The following is a 14,092-nucleotide window of genomic DNA, read 5'->3' as shown; positions in this document are numbered from 1 at the left end:
GATTTCACAAAACATCACATCACCGATGAAACATCTTAAGTAGATGGACTGTTGATTAGGACTTGGTGGGTCAACTCAAAACTCAGCCCGGTCAACTCAACCCGACTTAAAATTGAGCCAAGCCACCATAGGAGTCTAACTCGATTCAGACTCGGGCTCTTGTCAAGTTGACTCGCCTACTCAGTCGACTCAGCATGACTTGAACTGAGTCACTTGCTTGAGTCAAGCAACTTTAAGCTGGCAGTTAGCAATTACCCATCACGTGACCAAACTTTCGGATCTTCGAGTTGGGTGGGCTACATGGCTAGAGAAAGTTGTTATAGCAATTCATGAAATTTAGCAAATTTTTAATTCGGAAATTCACTAATTGTGTAATGTTTTGTTAACATTCACCAGTAGGGTTACTATACTAATTTCTTATTTTGATGAAAAGGGCATGAAACATCAACAAGACAATTAAAAGAGAAAAAATTGTTAAATGTTCCAAGTTCATAAAGTTGAAAAATCAAGGGTTTCTCATGATTAGAATAGGGATGGATGCATACCCATAGTAAAATGTCCATTTTTCTACCTGTTGATCAGATGGATGGGCAATAAAAAATGGCAAATGATCAAAGGATGGACAATCAAACATGGCAAATGATTAAAGGACAAAACTACATGGCAAATGACTAAAGGATAAAACCATTGACCCCATTAGTTAGCATCATCAAATCAAAGTAATTTATGAGAAAATGGACAACCAAAAGTGGGCCTCACATCATGGAATTGATCAGCCATTTTCTATAGTAAATACAGATCATTGTTTTCCCCAATGGATAAAATGGTTAGGATCATCAGTGTGTTTTTCTTCTTTTCTTTTCTTTTCTTTTTGAGGGATCAACAATGACTGTGGGCCTCACATAATGGTCTAGATCACTGATAGGATTTTTTCTACTATAATAAAAATGGACAATCCATTTCATATCTATTAATCGGATGGTTAAAATTACACAAGGGGGATTATAATAGACCTCTATCATAATCAATACAAACCCTTCCTTTTCCTAACCATATAATCAAAGTGATTTTTAAGGATGAGCTATCAAAGGTGAGCCCCACATTACAAAATGGTCCAAGTCAATGCTTTAGACTTCATTTTATAATCAACATGGAGCATCCAATGAAAACGATTTTTTGGTAGGGAAACAATGAAACAAGGGCCTCACATGATGGTCTAGATCACTGATAAGACTTTTTCTAATATAATAAAACGGACCACCATACCATATCCATTGATCAGACAGTTAGCAGAGTGAATTTGAAAGGAATAGGCAATCAAAGGTGAGCCCCACACAGTCTAGATTAATGAATGGATCTTCTTTATTATGATATCGACAGTCTATTCACTAAACATCTAATCATTTAAACAAAACCCAATTCCAACGGCTAAAGCCCCAACTTATCATAGTGTAATACATAGGAAAGTATTCGAGCAAACTTCTCAGCAATATACCATTTTTATACAAGAAAATGTACCATAAGAACTGGTGGTAACCTTTGCTCATCCGGAGGATGTCTTTGCAGCAAGATAGAGGAGTGCCCGCCTGTGGTAGATCGTTCGCAGTTTCTTGTACTTCTCCACAAAAGATGCAAGGTCAATCTCCTTGTCAATGAGCTGCCTGTGAAGGATTTCAGATTCTACTCCTGCTTTATTCATTGCATCTGCAAATCAAACACCACTCTCATTATCATTCCCCATCCATTTAATGGCGGCCTGCTCAAATCAGCGCATATTATATCCATGCAAGCATATATGCACACTGTTTCATGCATGGATTCCTGCTTTGTACATGCTTCTTGGGTTGGATCTGTGTACATGTAGATATTGACCTATCCATATATCAGAAATCAGTCAATCACCCCATTGACGCAAAGGTGCAAGATCCAGATTGCCCAAGCGGGCGAGCCAGCAAATGTGTCGTGGCTTAAAAACCAGGCAAACCCGCTCCATTGCGGAGCCACATGCACATGAGAGAATATGCGCAGTTAAAGTAGTACACGTTTAATGCACATGGTCCATCTGATGAGTGGATCAGCACGATTTTAGGTCCAGTCGCAGTAACAACGGGGCATGCTTGAAGAAAAAATTGCAACACATGGGACAACTAGGTTCTACTGGGGGTTATACAGAGATGATCCTAGCAATGTATATTAGGCCTGTTTGAATCCTAAACTTACAAATCTAGGGCACTTTGTGAGTCCTAAGACTTCTAAATCTTGGATTTGTAAGTTTTGGAGACAATAAATCTTGTTGAACTGGGACTCATAAATCCTAGAATTTTTTAATCTATTATTTGATTGATATTCAGGACCGGATTTCATAAATCCTAGAATTAGTATATTTGTTGTTTGGTTGTTGATGCAGGACAATTAACCACTTGCTCTAAAAGCGTGTGTCCCCGCATCCCACAGGCTACCCCACTCGAGCCCGGTGTAAAATGCACATTAATCACCCCCGGAGAGGAGTCTCGAACACGAGACTTCCCTTGTGGGCCCCGCCCACCCCGAGTGTGCCCATGCTTCCCACAGGCAACCCCACTCGAGTCCGATGTGAAAATGCCCCTGCAATAATCACACTCGGTGAGGAGTCTCGAACACGAGACCTCCCACTCTGATACCAATTTGATATAGGACAATTAACCACTTGCTCTAAAAGCTTGAACTATTAGAGCATGGCGAATTAATCCCTTTATCTCATAGCCCAGGCCCCACATCTCATGGGTTAAGACCTCGGCCGAACCCCCCTCGTGGGCCCCAAATCACATGGGTACCGCCTCACACAAGCCACCCACCCCGAGTGTGTCCTCACATCCCACAGGCTACCCCACTCGAACCCGGTGTGAAATGCGCATTAATCACACCCGATGAGGAGTCTCGAACACGAGACCTCCCTCGTGGGCCCTGCTCACCCTGACTGTGCCCCTGCATCCCACAAGCAACCCCACTCGAGCCCGAAGTGAAAATGCCCCTGCATTAGTTGTCAGATTTGAGGACCAGACATGTGGCAAAGCATATAAATTATAGACATAACAGCGACCCCACAAGGTGCCCACCATATAGTAATCAGACTGCAGGTAGACATTTCCTATGGGGAGGGTGCTTCAGCTGGTGCAGTTGTAGATCCAACCCTCCTTTTTTCAGTTGTTCTGATTCCCCGCTTTTGGGGATTATAGGTCCTTTGACCGACTAGATCATTCTAGGGACTCGAAATCCATTTTGAAACAGAACACAGAATTCTCCACAAATCTATGTTTTGTAAATCTAGAATTTGCAACTCAAAGAACAAGACATGGTTTTAGTGTAGTCAAAAGACTGTAAACCCTAAACAGTTATGCTTTAAGTCCAGTCTCTCTCAAGGGTAGGCAGCCAAGGTTGGCGGAATTGGTGAGATGACTTGGGATTCGCCCAACTCAACTGAGTTTTTAGGCCACACTAAGTCAAAAGTAGCATGGACTTAGTGGGATAACTCAAGTTAAACCAACTAAATTGGAGAACCTGCAGCTGCTAAGTTGCACTCCAAAGATCAGATTGTTTGAACAAGCATAACCTCTAATTGGTGGATACTTGTATCTTGAAATAAGAGCATTGGATATTTTTCCATTTTAATCGTCCAATAAGTCTCACCCAATCTCATATTTAGATAATCATATAAACTGTGGTTTTTTGTTCATAATACATCTAAAATCATACACATAATTTGAATGGTTTGATTTGAATTATTAATTTGCCGAATATACAATCTTTAAGTTTTTGATTTTTTTATTTTTTTTGGAACCGAAATTGTTTAGTAATCTAAAAGTACATGCTTGTCAAAACCACACTGCCAGAATATCAAGGTCTCTTTTGAAACTGGGGTTAGGCTCCAGTGATGGTTCACCACCATTTAAAAGATTATGGTCACTCTCAAATTGTACACATGGTGTACTTGCACGGTAATTTGGACAATTCAAATTGTTGTCCACTTGTTAATGCATCATAACCCAAAAACTATACTTACAATATGATACAACCCATCTGATTCTTACCTTGCGATTTGGACAACTACGTATTTGTCTTTAACCATCCATTTGGTAAACATTGTTGGATGGTTAGGATTTCTTGATTAGTTTGATTTTAGGGATATATTCCGTTGCATGATATGGCCCATGATTTAGATGGCCCGGATAGCTATACATGTGCGCCAAACATGAGAATGAGTCGTCAACATTTTCAAAATGGTGGTGAACTTCATAGGAGTCTAGCCCTAGATATTGTATATGTGGCATGCATTAAATAAATAATTAAATTAAATTAAATTAAATGGAATGTAGATAGTCAACATTTCAAGAGCAGGTTTATCCACCAGTTATATATAACCTCTTATTAATGGACATTTGTTGGCCCACATACACTATGACATTCCATTTCACCCATCCATTAAATGGGGCCCACTATTTGGACATTAATTTAATTACTCATATGCCACAGGTATATGGCCTGAGTATTAACCATCACTCCCATCAACATGGGATATTGTGCATGTGCCATCACGAAACCCATCGTATTAATGGCATGGATGACAATGGACACAGTATCAATAGTGTGAATGAGAGAGATGGAATGATGGCCCCAATCCTATAGAACATGACTTGCCCGAGCCACCGTGTTGACTCAGCCAAGTCAAATTTTGTAGGTGAACGGAGTCAAGTATGAGTCCCAAGTTTGCCAACCTTGGTGGCACCAAAGGCAAGTGTATGTGTGTGGAGGACACGTATTCAATGGTTAAAAGACACTGACTAGTTCTCAGGTCGAGTCGTGGCTCACCTGAGTCAGGGGTGGATCGGCCTGGCTCGTCCGGGTGACCCATGGTGTCGAACCAGGTCCAAGTCAACTTGGACAAGTCACACAGATTCATCCGTCTTAAAATCATTGCATATTCTTCTTCACCTTGCATCCTCTGGAGGAGCATCGAGGGGGAATAGAACCTCAGGTATTCATCCTTTTGCCTCTCCAGTTCATTTAGCTTCTCTTGCGCAGCAGCAAGCTCAGTTGTCCTGATGATCCTACACTGCAAAGATCAAACAAAGAGAATAAAACAAGCGAGGCAGTCAAGATTGCGATTTTCAGTCCTTTCCAAATGAGAAAAGAGTTCTGCTCAAAGGCTCACCTGAGTTCTAAGCTCCAAAATTTGAGGTTCTTTCTCTAAATTCTCCCCTGTACAACAGTTTTATCAGCATTTAGCATCTAGAGGGATCTGCCTAGAAGGGCTGCAACTTGGGCAGATTGCGTCGGGTTAAAGGTCAACCTGAAACCGACCCAAAATACATGTAATTATTCCCAACCCAACCTGATTTCAAATCGGGTTAGAGTTTTCCAACCCACAATCCGACCTGAAACTCGGGTTGGGTCAATTGGGTATGGGTTGACCCAAACAAAAGTCGCAGCCCTACTACCTAGACAATAACAAACAAGCACAGAAAGAATGGAGCGGGCAAGATATACTCACTCGCAAGCTGTGTGGTCTCCTTTCTAAGTTCATCCCATTGCTGATGACAGGAGAGAGGTTTAAGCGTCAGTACGAATGTCAAACTGAAATTCATGAACTTAGCAACATCACCAATTCAATATTTTATAAGATTCATATGAACTTTGCTAAGCGCACATGCAAGTGCAATAAACCTCATGTACACACCACACATGTGCTAGCATGGCACAGGTGTGAGATTCAATCCATCCATCAGGTTGGCCCTGATATTGAAAACAGGTGGGTCAGTTAGAAAACTTCAGCCGAGTTTTTCAGAATCGTACATTTGTTTTGCTAACTGTGGCTCACCTGATCACTGTATCAACCTGATTCTTGGACAGTGCAATCAGTAGATTTGAACTGTGCATTAAGTTCAGGACACATTTTGTAAGCTACCATGCAAACATTGCAATGATAAGGGTGATTCAATCCATCCTCGATCTGGTCTTATTTTCTATAGCAATCCTTTTTTCAAGCCATGGATGAGATGGTTACAGTTGCCTAACAAAAGTGATTCTTTAGAATCACAAGCAATACGTGATGGGTTCTAACAAATAGATGGATCAAATTGTTGACTGGAGCCTTGAATGTGAGTTGGACCTAATGAACAATCTAGATCAATGGACTGGACTGTCTAAGTGAACAATAATGAGTGCTCTGAGAGAATTGGAGCACCTTTTTTCTTCTTTTTTTTAATATTCTTTATGCTGGCCAAACCTACGTGAAAAACTTTCAAGGTGAGCAAATGAATGCTCTGGTTAAAAAACCCAGACATAAGGAAAAAAAATGGCAGAACATTAACGTGAATACGACCCTGATCAGAAAGTGATAATTATGGAACAAGGACATTGAAAGGATTATAAAGCTTTCATAGACCTAATCACTCGACGAATTCATGACCCTGGGAACAAATGATCTTGATCAGCAGAGACCTTAATATCCCTTGTTTGGTTGAGTATAAGCCATGGTCCATTGATTGACAATTCCCTCTCTGTTCAAGAAGTCTTCAAACTCATTCAATTGATACTCTTCGCCCCTCAATCTGACCTCAGAACCTTGATGCTCCTTTCTAGTGGCTCTCAACAAGGCCTTGTATCTTTTAAATGTCTCTACGACATCTGATTTATTATATATCGGGTAGAGATGGCTGAATTGTGAGTAATCGTCAATGAATGTGAAAATTTACTCAAATCCTCCCCTTATTTTGATATTGAACGAGCCACACGCATCAGTGTGCACTATCTCAAGGAGTTGAGTGGTTTTGTCCTTGCTTCCCTTTGGTAAGTGCTTTCTCGTAAGCTTCCCATGCAGATGGGCTATGCATATAGGCAGAGATTCCTTTTGGACATTAGGAACGATCCTATCATTCACTAACCTCTTGAGCTTGTCCTTGTTGGGATGACTAATGACGCAGGGATGGACGTGATGAGGTCGATCACCGTCTTCCTCAAGGGGATAACTGCTCCGAATCCATGGAGCTTCTTTGGACTCCTCACAGAGATACCTTGAATCCATGAGGAAAATACGAAAATAGAAATAAATTCTACAAATTCGAAAATTGATTGATAGATAATAAAAATGAATTTAAAACCCTTTAAATAGTGATACCAAATCTTGGAAGAAGTTTCGGAATCAAACTCCAACTCAAACTCCCTAAAATTCGTGGCTTAAATAGTAAACTTACTATTTATAGACAGTCTTGATTTCCAGTAAACCTCATGGTTTTCGGCCAAAAATAGTAAGTATCCTATTTGGCTTTACGATGTTATTCTACTAATTTTTCTAAGAACTTTTCATGTTGGACACAACTCCTAAAGCTCAAGGGATGAAGAGTTATAATCAAACTAAAACTTACTATAAATAGTAAAAACGAAAATAAAATGGATTTTTGACCGTCGATCAGATGGAATCTCGCAAATTCGGTGTGGGCAACCCAGCGCAGCGGGTTGGTTGGCTAAAGTAGCTTCTCCTACCCCAAGATCGTACAAGGTATGTCGAATAACTCATCTGGTTTGCGAGATACACCCATTTTAAGGTTCTGACGGTCCGGATCATTTTCGCCTACGATCAGGCCTTCTTTAGTCCATCTTGGACATGAAAGTGTCCGTGACACGCTCTACATCAATCCCCTCCACTTCAAAAGAACTCGTCCTCGAGTTCTTGTCCCGCTTCGGTTCATGATACTCAGTCAGGTATGCAACATTGAAAGCACGCGAGATCTCCATGTCATCCAGAAGATCGACAACATAAGTGTTGTCATCGATCTTTCGGAGTATTGGTACCAGTCCAATCTTCTTGTTTTTCAACTTGTTGCAAGTCCTGGTCAGAAATATCTCCTTGCGTGGATGGACCATAATTTGGTCGCCCACTTCGAACACCTTTTGTCACCGATGCTTGTTGGCTTGCTCATTATATTTGTCATTCGAGGCATGCAATTTAGCTTACACCTCTGCATGAATGCCCACGATTCGGTCCGCCATGTTTTCTGCTGCAATGCTCATGCTCGGAAGCTTGGGCAAAGGGACCAGATCAAGTGTGTGGCGAGACACTCGACCATAAACAATCTTGAACGGAAACTTCTCTGTTGAGCGATTCACCATGTTGTTGAATGCAAACTTCACTTGAGATAAGGTCAAATCCCAATGCTTCGGTTTTTCACCTAAAATACATCGAATAAGGTTTCTCAATATGCGATTCACGACTTCAATCTGCCCATTAGTCTGTGGGTGGTAGGCATTGCTGAACTGAAATTGTGTACCAAACCGACTCCACAAAGTCCGCCAGAATTGGCAAATGAACTTCGTGTCACGGTCAGAAATAATGATCTTGGTAACCCTTTGTAGCTGCATGACCTTTCTAAAGAATAGGATCACCACGTGTGTTTCATCGAGGGTCTTCTTGCATGGGATAAAATGCGCCATCTTTGAGAAACGATATACCACCATGAACGTTGAATCCATGTCACGCTGTGTTCGTGGGAGACCAAGCATGAAGTCCGTAAATAAATCCTCCCAAGGGCCGTCAGGCACAAGTAACAGGGTGTAGAGGCTTGTAATCTGAGACTGCCCCTTGGAGGTCTGACAAACATGACAACATTGCACTGCTTTTCCCACATCACGTACTAATTGCGGCTAGTAATACCGCTCCTCCACAAGAGCCTGTGTCTTGTCTCGCCCAAGGTGCCCACCAAGGCCACTCCATGTAGCTCCTGAATAATCTGCTCCCTTAGAAAACTTTGGGGGATGCACAATCAATTCCCTTTGAAGAGGTAATTGTCTTGCATATATAGGTCACTAAGATGACCTTCTTGGCACATCATCCACGAATCCTTGAAGTATTCGTCCTCAGCATACAGCTCCTTAAGACAGTCAAAGCTGACCACCCCATTGCTCATTGTAATAAGTAGTGATGCATGGCGGCTAAGTGCATTAGCCACCTTGTTTTGCTGCCCTGACTTGTGCTTCAGAACGAATGTAAATTCCTGCAAAAATGCAACCCATCTAGCATGCACACGATTCACGTTAGCCTGATAATTAATAAGTCTTGATGATCAATGTAAAGAACAAACTCTCTCTGAATCAGATAATGTCGCCAGTGTCGCAGCGCTTGAACAACTACGTACAGCTCAAGCTCATATGTCAACCACTTCTTTCGAACTTCGCTGATCTTATTGCTGTAAAAGGCTATCGGCCTGCCTTCCTGTGATAAGACTCCTCCAATTCCGACATACGAGGCGTCACACCCAGCCTCAAACAACTTGTCGAAACTAGGAAGAACCAAGACCGATATTGTGGACAACCGATACTTGATTCAACAAAGCTCTTGTCAGCCTCATCGGTCTACTAAAACGACTCATTTTTCATGCGATTTGTAATAGGTGCGACTATCGTAATGAAATTCTGTACGAATCGACGATAGAAGGCTGCCAACCCGTAGAAACTCCTCACTTCATGAATGTTCGTCGGGATCGGCCATTCCCTGATTGCTCGCACCTTTTCATTATCCACACGGGTGTTGGTAAACGTCACAACAAATTCTAAGAACAACACTGTCTATTAAAAAACTGCATTTCTTCAAGTTGAGGTACAATTTGTTAACTTGCAAGACCTGTAGCACCTGCCTAAGATGTTCCCTGTGCTCCGTCTCATCCTGGCTATATATCAGGATGTCATTAAAATATATTACCACAAATTGGCCAATGAACGGCTTCAGCACTTGATTCATCATACACATAAAAGTGCTTGGTGTGTTCGATAGACTGAAGGGCATGACCAACAACTCATACGACTATTCCTTAGTCTTGAATGTCATTTTCCACTTATCACCGAGCCAGATACAAATCTGATGGTACCCGCTCCTCAAATCTAGTTTAGAGAACACATTGGTACCTTCTAACATATCGAGCATGTCGTCCAACCGTGGTATTGGGAACCGATATTTGATGGTTATCTTGTTAATTGTCTGGCTGTCGACACACATGTGTCAGCTCCCATCTTTCTTAACACATGGGCTCATGCTCTCTCTCAAAAGACCCTTATGGATCAATTCCTCCACCTGCCTCTGAAGTATCTCATACTTTTTTGGACGCATCTGATAGTGAGGGTGGTTAGGCAAGCTAGCCCCAGGGCTGAGGTCTATGTAATGTTGGATATCCCGCATGGGGGGCAATCCATCAGGTAACTCTTCAAGCCAGATTTTCTTGAATTCATTCAGTAATGGCTTTAAACTTTAGGGAATGTTTAAGAGCTCTGATTCTTCGCCCTTTACCACTACGGTGTATACCTCGCCGGTTTCCTTTCCTCTATGGAATCCCGAATGGTCAGGAGGGAACTTCCCTCCACGTTAGAAGCTTTAGGGTGGTTCTCTGGTGTCATAGGGGCAACGACCATCTTTCGACTGTCCTTGATGAAAACGTAAACATTGTCTCGTCCTTGGTGGATCGCATAACAATCTGACTGTCATGGTCGACCGAGTAACATATAACATGCTTCCATGTTGACCACGACACAAAATACTTGATCCTTATAGTTTTTTACTAATTGAAAATGAGATAGTGCATTGTTCGGTTACCTTGGTCTCATTCGCATTTTTTATGTAGCCAGTCAAGGGGAAGGATGTTTTGTCGTAGGTAGCAGCAACTTGTCCACAATCACTTTCGAAATGATGTTCTCGCTACTACCATTGTCTATGATTACATCACAGACAGTGCCGTTGACGGTACACCATGTACGGAATATATTGTGCCGTTGTGAATGCAACTCCTTCCATGGGGTGTACAGTAATCACCTCACGACTAAGGATTCGCCATGATCCTCGATCGTCCATTGTTCGTCACTAGCTCCTTCCTCAACGGCTTGTTCATCTTCATTAACGTCAGGGTCTTCTTCTGCTGCATCACCTTCAGTGCCCCCTTCGTTAATGATCAAGAGGGTTGCGGGGCATTGAGGGTACGTATTTAATAAGTGACTCGGTTGGCCACAGTGGTAACAAGTGTTCTGCCTTGGCCAACCACAAGGATTTGGAATCTTACTCGGGGCCATTTTGTGGGTGCTACACGTTGAGGCCTAGATGGGCCCCTCCCCGTGTCATGGTTTACGGTTGCAAGAGGTTGAGGACGTCCTCCTATTGGTTCTTTTCCTTGTGCCAACATTGAATCCTGTGTGGGACCCATCATGGGGGGCCGAGTTGAAGGATAAGGCCGAGCAGGGACTCTTGTAAGCAGCGTTTCCGCCCTACTTGCCAATTGAACCACTTCATCCACGGTCTCAAACGGTGCATCTGAACTCAGTCCTGAATCGCCGATCGAAACCCACCTATGAATCGTGCTACCTTCTGTGATTCGGTTTCTGACAGATCATTTTGCATCGCCAATCGCTAGAATTCTTCGATGTAATCTGTGATGGTTTGATTTCCTTGCCAACAATTTCGGTATTGTTGGAACAATACTTACTCGTAATCACTAGGGAGGAATCGTGATCGAAGAAGGCGTCTCATCCGTGGCCATAATGAGATGGGCGCCTTGTTCTGTGAGGCACATGAGAGTTGTAATTGCTCCCTGATGCAGGACATGAAATTCAAGTATGATGTGCAAGATTTTTAGGCATTAGATCACACTAGTTTAGAAACAATTACACAAAATTCCACATCCCACACAAAAGTTCAAACACTCAGTCAAGGGGAATCTTATATGGGTCTAGGTCTACACATTCTAGGGCCGGATCAATCAAAATTATAGACCAAAAAAGAATCAAAGAAGGGTAAATTCATCCACACATGCACAGAAATAATTCCCCCAATCCAAGGGATTTAGAAATTTCAATTAGGGGAACGCTAAGGTTGAAGAAAGGGCATAAAATTAGGGATTTGAGTAATTTAGGGTTAGGTCTAGGGATTTTGGGTGAAAAAGGAGTGAAAGAGAGGAGAAAAAGAACCAGAGAAGTACCGCACATGTGGACAGCAGCAATGACTCAGACACACGTGCATGTGATCTTAGCCGCACGTGTGTGGGGCCCACTATTCAAAAAAGGCCACCTTACCCTGGTCGGCCAGGGATGGGCTCCAAAATTCCAAAATCTCAGCTCGATCCTAAGCACGGTTTGTGCGTAGTGTTCCACCGAAGTTTCAGCCTTCCTGCAGGGCCAGATTCTGGAAATCTGGTGTAGAAAGAAAAATGGCTGCAATAGAGGATGGATTTGAAACGTAGATGATTGCAGGAGAAGAGAAATATGGATGGAAGAAGGTGGGGACGAATCGGGATAGGTGTGGCTTCGCACCACGATAGTCAGCCCTTCGAGGAAGGAAGGGTTTCGCACCCAATTGAATCTCCACAACTCAGAAATTTAGAGGAGCAGAAAAACGGAGCAATTTTATTAATCATTATTGAATCAAAAATACTGCAAGGGGTGCCTATTTATAATAAAACCCTATGCCCCAAAACACGCACCATGTCCGCAACCTATTACTTGGCGATGAAGTAATAAAAAATAACAACTAATCGAAGCAATCTAAACCGTACATGATATTCTTAGTAACAATAATAAGCAAAACCTAAAATACTAGATTAATTAGAATAGTGGGCCATGATCATGAGAACCTATGGTGGGCTTTACATGACTATCTGGTCCACTCCAACGAACTAAAACGCAGTCCTCTAATTAGGAAGCCCTCCCTAGATGTCGTCATTGATACAGATCGATGGTGGGACCCTCCTCCTCCTTACGTACATGCGTAGGGGGGGCGTGTGTGTGCGCGTAATGTCCCCATCACTCCCACCATGCAGAAGCACCAGATTTTAATTTGAACGGTACTAATTTTAACTTTTTATGTTTCGGCATGTCCATGTAATCAAAATATCGTTCTACTTTGGGTAGCTAGTTGAGGAAATCTTCTATACGTAATAAATTATTAAAACTGGGAAGTTCAGCCTTACCTCGATAGTCTCTTTCAGCACGATCTAGACGATCGACCCCATGGACTGGTTGTTGGGCAAAGCCGTCATCGAGGTCCTCGTCACTAGAGCTCGAATCATCTGGGATAGCCCTACGATTCACCACTGGTAGTGCTCTACGAAAATTGGGTTTATGCCGTGCAGCAACCACGGGCGGTTGAGCATCGCCTTGGGCTTAATGCAGAATTAGCGTATTCGTAAGATGGTCGAGGGTTGTCTAATGGTCACCTGACTTTCCCGGTGGAAAGCTTCCATTCTTTCCAAAAAATAACGAATCCATGGATCACCGTTTATAGGATTTTGGTCCGTACCTTCGTTATTTTCCATCGGTCTAAGGGAAGTCCTCGCTCTGATACCAATTGACGCAGGGATAGACGATGAGGTTGATCACCGTCTTCCTCAAGGGGATAACTGCTCCGAATCTACAGAGCTTCTCTAGACTCCTCACAGAGATACCTAGAATCTACGAGGAAAATAAGAAAATAGAAATAAATTCTACAAATTCAAAAATTGATTGATAGATGATAAAAACGAATTTACAACCCTTTAAATAGTGATACCAAGTTTTGGAAGAAGTTTCGGAATCAAACTCCCTAAAATTCGTGACTTACTATAAATAGTAAACATACTATTTATAGACGGTGCTGATTTCCATTAGACCTCATGGTTTTCAGCCAAAAATAGTAAGTGTCCTATTTGGCTTAACCGCGTTATTCTCCTAATTTTTCTAAGCGCTTTTCATGTTGGACACAACTCCTAAAGCTCAAAGGATGAAGAGTTATAATCAAACTAAAACTAACTATAAATAGTAAAAACGAAAATAAAATGGATTTTTGACCGTCGATCGGATGGAATCTCGTAAATTCAATGTGGGCAACCCGACGTAACAGGGTTGGTTGGCTAAAGTAGCTTCTCCTACCCCAAAATCATTTATGGTACAGCGAATAACTCATTCCGGTTTACGAGATACGCCTATTTTAAGGTTCTGACGGTCTGGATCACTTCCGCCTCCGATCGGGCCTTCTCTGGTCCATCTTGGACATGAAAGTGTCAGCGACCTGCTCTACATCAACCAAGCTAGAGGAAATGTCCTCGTGTGC

General features: G+C 42.2%; 1 protein-coding gene across 2 annotated transcripts in view; it reads right to left on the bottom strand.

Annotated features, from left to right (window-relative positions):
• Positions 1-1,344: 1,344 nt before the first annotated feature.
• LOC131229251 (vacuolar protein-sorting-associated protein 37 homolog 1-like) overlaps positions 1,345-14,092 on the bottom strand; it is a 46,165-nt gene continuing 33,417 nt past the window's right edge. Inside the window, exons 5-8 of one of the 2 annotated variants that reach the window (XM_058225156.1) lie at positions 5,528-5,567; positions 5,189-5,235; positions 4,846-5,089; positions 1,345-1,704 (exon numbers count right to left, since the gene is read on the bottom strand). In XM_058225156.1, the coding sequence (XP_058081139.1) occupies positions 1,544-1,704; positions 4,846-5,089; positions 5,189-5,235; positions 5,528-5,567 (492 nt within the window). In that variant the 3' untranslated portion in view covers positions 1,345-1,543. The remainder of the gene's footprint in view (positions 1,705-4,845; positions 5,090-5,188; positions 5,236-5,527; positions 5,568-14,092) is intronic. The other variant, XM_058225157.1, reaches the window with a different exon arrangement.

Source organism: Magnolia sinica, chromosome 16 (assembly GCF_029962835.1).
Source record: "Magnolia sinica isolate HGM2019 chromosome 16, MsV1, whole genome shotgun sequence".
NCBI classification, from domain to species: Eukaryota; Viridiplantae; Streptophyta; class Magnoliopsida; order Magnoliales; family Magnoliaceae; genus Magnolia; species Magnolia sinica.
This window is presented reverse-complemented; position numbering and strand designations above follow the sequence as displayed.